Source organism: Macrosteles quadrilineatus, unplaced genomic scaffold, assembly GCF_028750875.1.
Source record: "Macrosteles quadrilineatus isolate MER2022 unplaced genomic scaffold, UCM_ALF_1.0 Scaffold_2__2_contigs__length_208266976, whole genome shotgun sequence".
Lineage (NCBI taxonomy): Eukaryota > Metazoa > Arthropoda > Insecta > Hemiptera > Cicadellidae > Macrosteles > Macrosteles quadrilineatus.
This window is the reverse complement of record NW_026542595.1, coordinates 53135871-53150980: the sequence shown is the minus strand read 5'-3', so window position 1 is coordinate 53150980 and position 15110 is coordinate 53135871. Positions and strand designations below refer to the sequence as shown.

The 15110-nt window shown below is 32.6% G+C and overlaps 1 protein-coding gene across 1 annotated transcript in view; it reads right to left on the bottom strand.

Moving 5' to 3' along the window:
- Nucleotides 1–14666, bottom strand: part of LOC128984194 (protein O-mannosyl-transferase TMTC1-like) — a 167217-nt gene extending 152551 nt beyond the window's left edge. Inside the window, exon 1 of the mRNA XM_054403490.1 lies at nucleotides 14420–14666. Within this exon, the coding sequence (XP_054259465.1) occupies nucleotides 14420–14640 (221 nt within the window). The 5' untranslated portion in view covers nucleotides 14641–14666. The remainder of the gene's footprint in view (nucleotides 1–14419) is intronic.
- Between the last annotated feature and the right edge of the window lie 444 nt (nucleotides 14667–15110).

Here is a 15110-nt window from a genome sequence, read left to right as displayed (position 1 = left end):
TAATACTTCCAAACTTGGCGAAAGTCACCGGACTGGGGCTGTTATCGGACCAGGTCCGCTTCAGCTATGAAGATTGTATTTTAAAAGTAAATTACTAAATCTTCATGAATGACAGTTTTATTGAATAGATGGCCATTGTAATAGCCATGTAACACAAAGCCCTAATATCAAATTCGAAGCCATTCAAGTCCGTTCCTATTGATAGCTTTCCAAGGGAAGGTTAAGATGAACTACCTGCGGGCTGATTGGATTATTAACTACTCTAGAATCATCTTGAGGCTTTATAATGGGAATTGCCTCAGCGCCAATCACTTTCATCGCACAAATCATATGTTCATGCTAAATCGTCTTTGCAAACATTAGGTTCCACAATGGTAGGTTCCGAAACGTCTATTTGAGAACGTAAGACAATTATTCGTTAACTAATAGTATTATTGATGAATCAGAATAAATAAAACAATGAAATTAATTTATTTGCTTAATAGGGCGCTCTTTATATGTTAGAATATGTTACTGTACATATATATTTAAATGAGTTAGTTTTTTTGGATATACGTTTTATAAATTATTGTCTGCTGGATATTCGTAAAAAGTCAGGTGACACCAATTTAAGCATGTTGTAATAATTAAAGTACGAACTTAAATAGCCTTACATCCTCATTCAAGGTAGTAGTGATACTTCGGTCCCGTATTTATTTACAGTTGGTAGCCTGCAAATTTGTTTTAATAAAGAACAAAATGCCTTTTATATAAGAGTCCCTTTCCACCGCAAACTTTCAGTTATTTCCTAAACTCTCATTATTAAAAATCCCTGTGTAGTTAGTTAATGGAGTCGGTCTGACTAGAAAATTTTAGTTCTTAAAAAGAATTATACTGTTTAGATATACAGGGTGGCTGAAAAGTAACTTGCACACCCACTTAACTTTTCAACCAATTGAGATATTTGAAATCGGTTTGCGGCAACCTTCTTAGATATCAAGGGCTACAATAATTATGTTCAATTTTGAAAATGTTGCCCTTAGGGGTCTTTCTTAGGGGTTTTTTTGCGGGGGTAGGGGGTAGCTCAAAATTTTCAAATGACAACAATAGTCGAGTTTGGTATCATTTTACAGGTTTTGACAAAACATAACGAATAACATAAAGAAAATAGAAATCGGACCATTAATAACAAAATGGCAGTTCAAAATTACTTTAAATAACCATTGTCTCAATTATTTTTAGCTGCCATTTTGTTATTAATGGTCCGATTTATATTTTCTTTATGTTATTCGTTATGTTTTGTCAAGACCTGTAAAATGATACCAAACTCGACTATACTTGTGATTTGAAAATTTTGAGCTACCCCCTACCCCCGCTACCCCTAAGGGCAAAAATTTTAAAACTGACCATAATTATTGTAGCCCTTTATTTCCAAACAAGTTGCCGCAAAGCGATTTCAAATATCTCAAATAGTTAAAAAGTTAAAGAGGGTGCAAGTTAATTTTTTTGCCACCCTCATGGTTATTTGGATTTGAAACGTTTTAGGGCGCCATTTCGTTATTAGTGAGCCGATTTTGGTTTTCTTTATGTCAATGTTTATGTTTCGTCAAGACCTGTAAAATGATACCAAACTCGACTATGGTTGTTATTTGAAAATTTTGAGCTACCCCCTACCCCCGCTACCCCTAAGGGCAAAATTTTTAAAACTGACCATAATTATTGTAGCCCCTCATATCTAAGAAGGGTGCCGCAAACCGATTTCAAATATCTCAAACGGTTGAAAAGTTAAGTGGGGGTGCAAGTTACTTTTCAGCCACCCTGTATATTTTGAAACCATTTATAAGATAAAATTTAAAGCACTATGTTTGAGAGGCAACCTTCAACTGCAGACTTATAAATATTTATGTTTGCTCAAGTAGCAAAAGCTTCTCGTCATAAGTAATATTTCTCTTTTATACAACAGTGTATGTCAAAAAAGATTTGTTTTTAATTTTTGTTGCTACTAAGTTCATAGCAACAAGATATGGAAACACCTTAATTAACCGTCATAGATTTTACCGAGTTTTATTTATGTTTCCTATTCATGTAAACTGGAAGTGAATGTCTCAAAATAGTTTGTTCCCAAACATCTGTCGTAAATGTAAACCGAGCCTCTAAATTGTCTGGACCCAAAATTTGTTTTTATCCTAAACTGTACGATAAACATCTCATGAATCCACAACACGGTCGCTCTCAAGTTGACTGCACCGACACACACAGGCTGATTTTGCTGAAATACGATTCCCACAATCGTTACTTAGCAACAAAAAAATATATTTGATTTTAAAAATACATTTAATTCACGAATGGCGCACAAACTATGTAGGTACCTATAGTTTCACGATGCGACCACTGGGGGAGTGGGATGATCTAGTGGTAGAGCGTAGGACTTTGGTCAACGTGGTACTGGGTTCAAATAGCAATATTCGCGAACAGATTGTATCCACGTGGCAATGCCATAACCTCTAGGCTTAGCTTGAACTAAGCAAACCCGGGCTAGTGCCTGACGTCAGGGATGTGAAGATGAGACATTAAATTATGCCTTGGTAAAAACAGATTTTATATAAATAGCTAATTCCCCTTATATTATGGAAAATTCGCTTGAATTGGGTTGATGTTGTAAATGATAAGCACAGAGGAGACAATATTTTTACAATCATCGCCGACTCAAAAAACCCAATCTACTTATACACATACACATACACATACACATACACATTCATATACACAGTGTATACATTTATACTTAAACTTTTTAGCTTATATCCATGCAAAATTTAGACTCTATACAATTAAAATAAATCTAGCCTATTTTTCAAGTTGTCATTTGGAGAGAGCAAAGCAGAAGGTAAAGTAAAACGATGACAAGTCAACCATGTTTTTCTAATTAATTCAAAATAGTGAAATGCCACTTGTTATGACAACTGTAGACAAAATTGTTTTAGGGATTACTGATTAACTGCTTTAGTTATCTCAAAAGCCGTATATTTAGCTCATCTTAATAACCCTCTACTTTAGGGGGGATCAGAAACATCTCTTGAAAACTGATTCACAAATAACGTAAATAATTAGAATTTCATCGCTTTGATTTTGATTCAATTAGAATTGTAGTATATGCTATATAACTTTGAAGAAAACTCAGTCCTAGGGTTTACATGGTTAATTTAATAGTAACCGATTTGCAGATTCTATCCAGTTTATCTTCCTTAATAGTGTAATAAGTAACACCAGTCTCTATGGAAACATTATCCTTTATGTCGCCTGAATCACATAGACGCGAACTCTTTGATGAATTTTACGCCCATGTTTTCCTCGGTGTAAGGTAATTTTTCAACTTTATCACTCTCCGCGCTACACATTGGATTTTTACCTCTCCTTACATAATTTCTCAAACCTGAAGAATATTTTAGTCTTTTAGGTTTCCTATTTTTGATTCCTTACCACAATTTGACCAAATATAATTTATTTTACATACGGAAGAGCTGAATTGTTCTCTATAATTATTAATGGAGCTTAATTGTTTTTTTTTATCTGTTCCATAGTCTCTTATTATGTTTGGATATTTTAAAATGAGTTCAGAAGTATTTTTTTAATTACTAACATAAAAGGTAGTACAAACATAACATTTATGCATAAAACAATCATCGATTGATACATCCAGCCATTGACATCACGAAAGGTCAGAACTAATCCCACGTTTAATCACCACCTGCCGACGGTATGTCAACAAGCCAGTGTGTTTTGCTATGGATCGGTGTTAACTGTTGGTATTTCGTGCTGCAATATTAAAATCTGTTGGTATTGTACCTGCCGTGATAGATTTTGATCCTTTTTAGTTCGAGCAAATTTTAAATCTGTATTTTCTTGCCTTCTTCTAAGAATATTATCAAAAAATTACGTAAGAAAATTTTACAATATTATTTATAATATTTATTATACAAATTCAATAAATGCTATTGATGCCAAACTATCAATACCACGTTGTTTAAAAAAAAATTTCTAACAATGCAGTAGAATTGTCGTGAGCAATAAGTAAAAGTTCAAATGACAAAACTTAAATGTACAATTGGTATTTTTTGACGTGTCAGTTTTTGTCACATTGCATGAACCTTCTAAGCTAGTTGTACCATGTTTTATCATCAGATAACATTCTTTAGGTATTTCACAAGATCTACCTTATCAGAAATTCTTGTATTTGACATAGCCCTGCTGGACTCGCTGATGTAATTATGCATGTACTATCCATATTGAAATAAAATTAAATGAAAATTCTTCAACATGGTTATCTTTTACAACTTAACTGTACACCAAAAATAAAAACACACTATGAACAATTTAATCGTTATTACAACAAAAATAATGATAAAACATTAAAATATCAAATGCACTCAATACAATTTTAGAAAAAAAAATTTTAATACAAATTCTACACACATTTGAGATTAACAGATTTTTTTAATTGAAAAATATCTCAATCATGGAACAAATCTGAAAAATAAAACAGGACTAAAAAACAGAAAATATTTACTATGATCGTTATAAAAAACAAATAGTTTTTTCATCAAGCCCAAACAATCTACACACCGATAATGGATTGGACGTTCTTACTTGAATAAAAAATAATATCCGGATGTAATTAAATCCTCGTTAGCGCTGCCATCGCTTTACATAAAAACAACGATTTTACCAGGACGATATTTTGATTCAATTGTAATTTAAATCCCAATCAGCTAGCTAACGAAGGAGGAAATTCAATATTTATGTTCTAAAATAAGCTTCTCAGAATTAATAGTGTGAAATTATTAACTCGACACTGTCAATTAGCCAGTAGTTCCGATCATCGAGGCCTTTCAATGGTTGTTTTATTAATTATAATTAAAGTGCATACACAGCTTGCACATTTTACCTAAAACCTGGTGTACGTACAAAACATAAAAGGGGTAGTTTGGATTGTTATCGGTATTATTTTACAATATAGTATTTAATAATGACGTTACATTCCTAAAGTGGCATGGCTATCTATTTTGAATTCTTAACAACGGTGATCATTCGGTGTTTTAATGGTAGATATTTTCATTCAGTAGTCATATATATTAAAATTATATTCATCTCTTATCAGGTAGTCTGGATGAGAAGCGTATGTTTAATTTATACTTTTCCCATCTTAAATGTATTTACTCAACAGTTATAATAGATCTTCACACGGAATTCGTATTTTTTTATTTCATGATTAGATTCTGACTAGTCATTTTAACGGGAAAAGCCAGGGGGGGGGACTTACCTCTTATCAAATAACGTTAGCTACTTTCATTAAAAGAATATTATGTTAGACTATTCTTGTATAACCTTTACCAGGCAATCGTTTACATATAGAACACAATTGTACCACATGAACACAATTTGTTTAGTATCAAGTGCTAGTGATATATTTTAAATACAAGATAACAAAATATGCGTTAATAATTTACGTAGTATAAATAAACATCACGAAAGATATTACATTAAAATGAGGGAGCGTGTTTGTAAATTCACAAGACATTTATCAAATGCACTTAAGGATGAACCGGAGTGTGCGACTGTACCCAAGTTTCTCTTTACACCATAAGTCACGTTGTATTTATACTGGAAGTGCACGATAAAACCTTGCTGAATATTGCAGATTCTTCCATTCTACAAAATTTTACCTTTTCACGTATGAAATCCTCCTAAAACTTAAGAAACCTAATGAATCTTTCAAAAGATAATGTTTTATATTAGAGCCTGAAAAGAAAAATATTTAATAACTTTTGAAAAATTATAAAATTATTTCGGAGGTAGTAAAAAGATTTTGATTTGCTGAGGAGACGATATGAAATATGTTTCAAAAATATTAGTAAAATAATTAATCGTATTTTTATAATGAGCAGTATACAAAGAAGAAATATAGGTCTACTTTAAAAATGTGATTTTACGTTTAAATCGTAATTTAACCATTTCAAGCTGAATCTTTATAAATGCACAAGTAAACGATATCCATCCTCAAACAGTTTAATTTGAGCATTTCATTCAAGTGGAGAACGCAAAAACTAATTACACAGGAACAGCCTCAAGACCATTCGAGAGTAATTAATAATCCAATTAGCCTCTAGGTGGCTTTGCCAGGGACGGAAAATGGATGTGACTAATTGAAAGAGCGATTGTTTACCGAATGCAGGGAAATTGCTTATCAAACGGCTGTTACAAACCTATTGAATATATGATGTCTGCGTAGCCAACCCGTCAATTAGTATGTACAGATTTCTCTATAAACCCGTTTTAAATAAATAATGATCCAGTCCTATGAGGATCATGATGGATGTCACTCAAATAACTCTTCAATATTCATTTTTATATTACAAGGTTTTAACTCGGACAAAAGGGCTTAAGTAACGTAAAATTTTAGTTATGATTCTGTTTTGTCTAGTATTATTTATAAATTAACACGTGTTGGGAAGTGTCAGGACTGTTGCCATTTGGGTAGTAAATATTTAAACAAAAATATCCCAATTAATTGTCTTTCTCTCACAACAAAAACAGCATCATTGGCTGCCTAAAATGAAAAAAAATCTACAAGCGAAAATAAAATGTGACATCATACATAGAGGATATTTAATATCTAAAGTTTAATTATCATAAATGTATGCTGGCCTTCACAGGCACCATCAAGGTCAAAGTAAATTAGGATTATGTTTGATGTTGGAAACTTAAAGGAAAGGATTTTATAGCGTACAGAATTACAGTTACCTGAGGTAAGGTTTATAGGATCTCGCTCGTCTTCTCCGCCTGTTTAATCGCACGATAAGCATCTCATGAGCTCGTGAAGCTCTTCTTTCACGCAGTTTTATCACACAATCTCACAACTAGATAATGCAGAATGAGTTAAGGATTGTTGGAATTACATCAGTGTTTTAAAACGTGATATTCCAGTATAATGGCTATTTTAACTTTTATATTGCACGGTACAGTGTTTTTATTTGCATTGAAGTTGATCCCAAAGAGCTTCGCTCGCTCCGCTCAATTATTTAATAAATAATATCTATTTGTATAATGACAGGAATACTTTGAACTGTCCTTTCCTAACGACCATAACGTACAAGAATTATATATGCATACCAACCAAAAATAAATTTTTTAAATGGAAAAATAGAAAATATTTACTATGGCTTTTTCAGCCATCATGCTTTTTATATGTTATAAAAACTTTTTACAATAACTACGAGATGTAGAGAGCAGCACATTCAGATATTTCCTGGTTCCCTTATATTTCCCGGTATTGTTAATAGTCTCAAATTTGTTTTACGAAGTATATTAGTTGAGCTAACAAACCTTATTTGATGAGCGGGAAAAGCTGTAGTTGCAGAAGAGGTAAATATCTGTTAAACAAAGCAGGGGAAAGGACAGTATTTAGTTTTGTTCTGCAGTAAAGTAGAATTAAGTCCAACCGGACGCACGTTTGCCATTAAATACAGAGGCCGGGTTTCTAGATTTGTTATTCTCATTGTGTCTTCTAAAATATATTTTCATCAAAACAATTATGTTTTTTTTTTGTTTTATTTTTTATATTCAATTTATGTTCAACAAATGGCATTGTAATGGTTGTAGTTTTTATACCGTCCTAGTTTTTACCTAAAGATAGTTTTAAATTCAGGCTTAAAGAGATTTGTCAATTCTTTAAAACAATTATAATACTGAGATTTAAAATGTTGACACCAATGCTGTCTGGAATGTTTAAGTAAGTCTACATTTCAATGCACGTACAATATCTTAATACATGTTACTGTTCCTACATGTATGAAAATTGCAGATTGCTCCACAAAAGTATTATATATATATATATAAAAAAACTAATCAAACTCATCTGTTACAATGCCTATGATACATTGAATGTTCAGTACTTGCCCTCTATGTTAAGTTTCATATCTTTAGTAAAATATTCACCACTTTTAAAAACTTATACTTTTTTTAGTTGTTTTCACTTGTGAAACAGGCGTGCGAGAGAGGGAGAGGGAGAGAGAGAGAAAGGGATATGTCGTTATCAACAATCGTGTAACCGTTTGTTCGTGCTGGAAATCCATTAGCAGTTGCGTCTGCCCTCGTGGTCTTTGAACCAAACCTAGAAGCGAGCACGAAACAACTTTCTTTGATCTTAAATACAAATGTTTAGCCTAAGTCATTTCTATGTAACGTTCAATCTTATGCCCAAGGATCATTTTGCTATACATTTCTACGTACTAAATACGTATTTAAATGCTACCTCTTAAGTATACAGTTTTACAGTAATTTGTCTTTGTTTAAGGTCAAGTTAAATATTCACTTAATATGAGGATTTTAAGTAAGTGCAATAAGTATTTAAAAACGGTAATATAAATGACAATGATAAAATACCATGGCAGAAGATTCATACTCTACTTTTAATACTGTAAGAAGGATTCAAAGGTTTTAAATATTTAACCTTTAATAATACATACATTCTCTACATACTTGAATAAGAATAGAGCAAATCTTGTGTAAGACATCCCCGACTCGCTTGAGCTAATCCTGCCTTCATTCTTCTGTGACAATTTACGCTGAGTGTCGGAGAATATTTTTATTATCTGTCTCATATCTCTCCAAAATGCATAAACTAAAATACAAGTGTTTATTATTTATATAAAAAAGGTAATATTAAAATACTGGTATACTCTAATATTTTAATAGTGAATTAAATTTTGATGATAGCTTTTATGCGGATATTTATCTGTGTCATTTGATTTCTAAGAACAATAATAATATATTTGAGAAATCCTTCAACTAGGACATGTTGAAAGAGGATAGAGGGTTTAAGTATAAAGATATTACGGTGGTGATCCATGATGATCGAATACAGGAGAGTGGAGGAAGTCTTATAACATGGTCATCCATCTGACTGTCATACACTGTAGATCACGACAAAGTGTTGAAAGAGGATAGAGTGTTTCAGTATAAAGATATTACGGTGGTGATCCATGATGATATAACACAGGAGAGTGGAGGAGGTCTTATGACATGGTCATCCATCTGACTGTCATACACTGTAGATCACGACAAAGTGTTGAAAGAGGATAGAGTGTTTAAGTATAAAGATATTGCGGTGGTGATCCATGATGATATAACACAGAAGAGTGGAGGAGGTCTAATGACATGTTCATCCATCTGACTGTCATAAGCTGTAGAACACGACAAAGTGTTAGAAAGATGTTAGAGTGTTTCAGTATAATGATATTACGGTGGTGATCTATGATGATATAACACATCTGAATGTCATACACTGTAGATCACGACAAAGTGTTGAAAGAGGATAGAGTGTTTAAGTATAAAGCTATTACGGTTGTGATCTATGATGATATAACACAGGATAGTGGAGGAGGTCTAATGACATGGTCATCCATGTCACTGTCCAAGACTAGAGATCACGCCACCCTCTTCCACATTGTTGTAAAACAAACTAGTGTAATGTCATTGTATTTTACTACTATACACTATGTAATATGTTTTGCCTAAAGCAAAGCTTAATGCAATATGTTACTATACATGTTTAATTACTTAATCGGGTTAGCACAGTTTTACTGAATGAAAATTTATTGTTTATTTTATTCCATAAACGTTGTTATTTTTTCAATCTGCGCTAATAGTACAAGCTTTGTACAAGTAAAGAATGCATTGAGCATTTGAAAATGTTTAACCTTACATTTAATTACATTTCTAATGTGCCTTAAGATAACTAAGTGAAATTGTTAGTATTATCCTAATGTGTTTTAAACTGGAAAGCCTTTTTGCAAATAGAGATTTGGGTATTAATTACATTCTGTACCTCCTTAAACAGTGTACACAATAATTGTTTAGGAACGGTTAAGTTCAATGTGCCATGCGGGTATTGGCATGGTTTCGTGACATGATCTTTATGTACATAGATTTCGTAAACAATTAATTACTAGGTAGCATGAAGAGTAAATGGAGAAAAGTAAAGTGTGAGGTTAGAATAAGTGTCTTCGTCTGTATATTTTTTCAGCATTAAGCCTATACTGATATTGAAGCATGTCAATGTAATAATCGAGTCCCTCAAAATAAATTATAAGGCTATTTTGTTTAACAAATTATAATTATGTGATAGTGGGGTCTTAAACTTTGCACTAAATATATGTGGGCAAACTTTATCCTTATACATAATAAGTATTAAATTAATAATAATTAATGAAATGAATATAAATGTTAAGTTGACTTTACAAGGAATATGTAGGTTGATTGACTGAGTAGAATAATTTCAACTAAATTGAACGTGTTGACCAATACAATGATAGAAACTCGACATTAAGACAAGCAATAATTCAAGTTACCGCTTGATTAACTTCGAAGATCAATCCAAAGTTTCAACATCATTTGCAGCATAACTTTCAGGTAGGACTTGATCACCAACTAAATGATCCCAAGTTCTGACAAACAAGAGGTCTTCTGTATTGAATCATTAGTTGATTAAATGAATTATCTACATTTTTCTAACACAATTAGAACCATTTTATTTTTTATACCAAAAGAGTAAAATATGTGAAATAATAATAAAAAATTATAAAAACTGTGATTTAAAACAGTTTGCGAGAAAAACATTTTATTTTTTATTACACATATATACGACTTTTGAACGAATAAGAACATGAAAACGAAAAAAAAAACTTAACAATATTAAAATTCTGGTTTCATACAAATCTAAGTCATATTAATTATTCAGATGCAGATCTTTTAATTTAAAATAATACAATTCTTAAAAGGCCAGACTCATAGATGTTGTTGGAATTCACATCAATATTAGATTAAATTATATGTAAGTTGGTAAAAGCTTTAAAAAACGTTAAATCGGATAGCTATTACTTTCAACACTCTTTTATTTTTAATTGAACTCACAACAATAAGCATTTTAATCATAACTGAATCTTAGCAATAAAACATCAAGTACAAAGAGAATAAGATATATAACAGCTGATTCAAATTATTACACTAGTTGTATATAATAATCTGACAACTTCTAACAGATGTTTTTTTATTATATATCTATAGCCAGATATTGTATAGCATTTAAGATCGTGGTTAAAATGTCTACTATGTGAAAGAAACTATAAAACCAAACGTAACTGAACTCAAGCCAACAAGATAAGTTCAAAAACGTAAAACACCCATTTAACGAATAATGGATTATTAATAAAATGCGGTTCTGAATAAAATTTTATTCATCAAATCTAAGTCGAATATTGTGTCAAAAGACAGCGAAAATTAGTAAGAATTCCTATTGTTGAGCGTTGGTTGCTTGGTGAATAAAGGGGCCCTTTTTCTAGTTTTTTTTGTTTTTTTTGTTTTTTTTTAACGTACAGTACCTCAGTTCATACTAAATATTTTTTTAACTAATTATGTGTTATTATTTTTGTAATTAAATTGTTGAGCTGGATTTACCAATTTTGTATTTTAGGTCTAGTGAAATAGTATAAGCAAATGTAATATGTATCTATTACGTGAGGTATTTGTCATGTTTGGAGCTAATAACCTTATTGATTGGAAAGACTAGTGGTATAGCACTTTAAATAAAATTAAAATAAGATCGCTGGATCGATTCAAAGCAAGATAGATTTTCAACATAGATGACGTTGCTGTCTATGTAAAGGTCGACGTAGCATAACATCAGGACAAGCGTATGGACCGTTTCATTATAAAAACCCTAAGCAATGGCAATGGAGTTGAAACAAAGATCAAATAAAATACCATTTTGAGGGTAGTTCCTTTTTATTCCACGTTGCGGATACTAGTAGACTTGTTCGAATAAAATAAACTATAGGCAAATAATTCTGTTTTCAATTGCATTCTTTTTAAACATATTTGTATGATCAGTGTCTAAATAATAGCCAACCAGCTACGCCCTTTTTAGCGCCAGATCTGATTTTGATCAAAAATTCGATAACTTTTTACCATTAATAATTTCTGCTTATAAAACCACGGAAAAATGTATTTTATTTGTAATTAAAATGTTTACATTATTTTCCTCCTGAAAGAAGAAGCTTAATAGATTTGACTATTTAAGTAGCACCATTTAAATATAAAACATAAATACAGCTAATAGCTTTATTTCCCTGTCGCCACAGGACCCTTTACATCGCCATAAATCATAAAATACACAACTAACAAGGGTATGAATTTAGACAATAAATTGTCGTTGAAATGTGTATCGATGATAATGTAGACTGGTGGAAGATGTAGTACATTGGGACAACAATGGAGTCTCGTGGTTAGTTGAAAGCGTACAAAGGCGGCACCAGATAAAAATGCCTGTGTTTACCACAAGTTGAGTGGGGCTTGAGACCCAAACCCTTGTTTTGGCTCCAACATGTAACTAACTAATAAAGCTACCTGACTCTGTGTTAATTAGTTAATATAATAAGAGTAACAGCGTGTACTTGAAACAAAACTCTAACTAGCGTGAAATCAATTGTACCACCTTTCATTGCTTAGCTGAAATTATTTTCCATTCTTTAAATACTTTATATTGACTTATTTCAGCGCGAATACCAATGTCACTAACGTCCAATTTTAATGGCCTAACTTATAAATAACACACATTACGTATAAGATTCGATTAAATTAGTGGAATTTTTTTTTGTAAACGTTCTATTGTACACATCGATGGATTTAGAATTTAATAATATATTTTTTTATATATGCGTTATTGGAGTTTTTGCTATTCATTCAAGGGAACCCGTCTAAACCCTGGTCTTGTCCCTATTTAACGTCAAGAACAAAGCCCAATGACAAATTACATGTGGGTCCAGAATAGCAAAATATGATAAGCTAAATTAAAGCAAAAAGTCATTAAAATCATGCATTTCAGCGGTGTTTTCAGAGCGTTGTTTTATATTAACGATTGCAATTTAAAATAGAGTTTATTGGGAGTTGGTCCAACTAAACAGTATTCATGTTGTTATATGCTGCAGTACAAGTGAAGTAGCAATTTGTATGCGATTAATGTAACAAGTGCTCAATTGTATAACGTCAATTAACGTTTTACTATTTTTACGGGCATTACTAGTAAACGTTAATTGTTGAGATTTATCGATAACGTGTTTTTTATGTTTAAAGGTTAAAGCAGCAAGACAGTGAGAACCAACTGCATGCATGCGTAATGAGAGGATTTCTTTCAGGTTTGAAGTGAACAAAATAAGATTGTAGTGTGGTTCCTTAGATGTGAAAATTTTGGAAGCCTAGTGTCTAAAACATTGTTTGAGAAATGCTAGAGTACCGGTAGGAAAAACAATCAAAGTGTGAGAGTAGAGTTTATAGGTGAATGTTAAAGAGTGCCTAAACTGATATAAATTTAGTGAACCTATTTTAATGTGAACATAAACGAAAGTAAAGTGCCTCCCCGTACGTGAACGTTACGACATTGGGTGGTGTAATTCACCGACTTAAATATAAGATGATGTTGGTGTTATACTTTGCAATCAGAATGTTTAGGTTTTCCTAAAAGGTACGTCAGTACTGTAATTTTCTTAAATGAAATGTAAACGTTTCATTGAATAGTAGATTAGTTAGATAATATCATGATGACAAATAAATAATACATAACATATTAGAATAACAAATCCAAGCTCTCGTTGAAAAAGAAAATTGAGAGTATTTTTCGTAGCTCAATTTTACAGTATCTTACCTTTCTAAGAGAAGTAATTAACTAAATGTCGAAATGGTGAGCTAATCTTAAAGTGAACATACGGGGGTGTAATCTGTTTCCATGAAAATCAGGGTAGTGGGCGAGCAGTCTTACCCTCCTACCTCAAAATGAGAGTATTGTTTCTATTTGAGTATGAGAGTTCATATACGTTCCAATGAGAATTTTAACACAGTGTGCCTACATTAATGTGAACATATTCAGAGAGTAATATTTCTAACCGAAAATCCATTTCGTGATCCGGTAATCTTCAAACCTGACTATGGTAGTAGTGTTTTCTACTAAGATTTGTTTGTACGTATAAATGGACGTAAGGGTAGTGAGCCTACCTGAATTTACATATATGTGTCAACCACTGTGTGAGATTAATGTATACCTAATTGAGACTTCAGGTAAATCTACCTGAGTAGTGTGCCTACCTATATCATGGAAAGGATTTACCATACGTACATGAATAAAATATTGATAGTAGTAAACCTATTTGAATGTGAGAGTAGTGATATGCAGTGTGTCTACCTGAAAGTGACAGTAGTGATATGCACTGCAGTGTGCCTACCTGAATGAGAGAGTAGTGACAAGCAGTGGCCTACCTGAAAGTGACAGTAGTGATATGCACTACAGTATGCCTACCTGAATGTGAGAGTAGTTATATGCAGCGTGGCCTACCTGAATGTGAGAGTAGTGAGAGGGCGGTAAGACTTGTGACTGCGAGGGTCGACGAGAGGCGTGCCCCAGAAGTCGTTCCTCAGCAGCTGATAGACACTGGACGAGCCCAAGACATCAGGGTTGCGACTGACGGCGACCACGTCATCATGCACAAACTCGCCGTACAAGGCGTTGGTATAACACGCTGTGGCGAGCCCAGCCACCGCGAGGTACGGCCACATCACTGACACTGCCTTCTCCTACACCGCCGCCGCCTCCACCTCCCCTTGCGCATGCCACCCGACACATTGATTGTGACCTTGACACACAGCCTCACTTTCACGCATTCTGGGATATCATATAAGAAATGCATAGACAACACTGCAAGAACACATACGAAAGTAAATTTAAATATATGTAGACAAAAAATATTTAATAAATCCTGTCAAAAGATATATAAAATCACCTTATCTTACAATTTTATGGTAGCAGTATTACAGTTCTCTTTATGAACTCCCATTGGCTGGATGATATTTAATAATCGTCAATTAACTGACTGATTTATTTAAAACACGTAAAATTCTGTACTCAGCTATTTATTCAAAATCACCAATTCGCTTAAGGGGCATTTTTTTCAAATTGTCCTAGAAGTTAGCAATAGCAGTAGAAGTAAACGGCTAGTATACAGAATCAGTCCGGGCTGGATGCAACT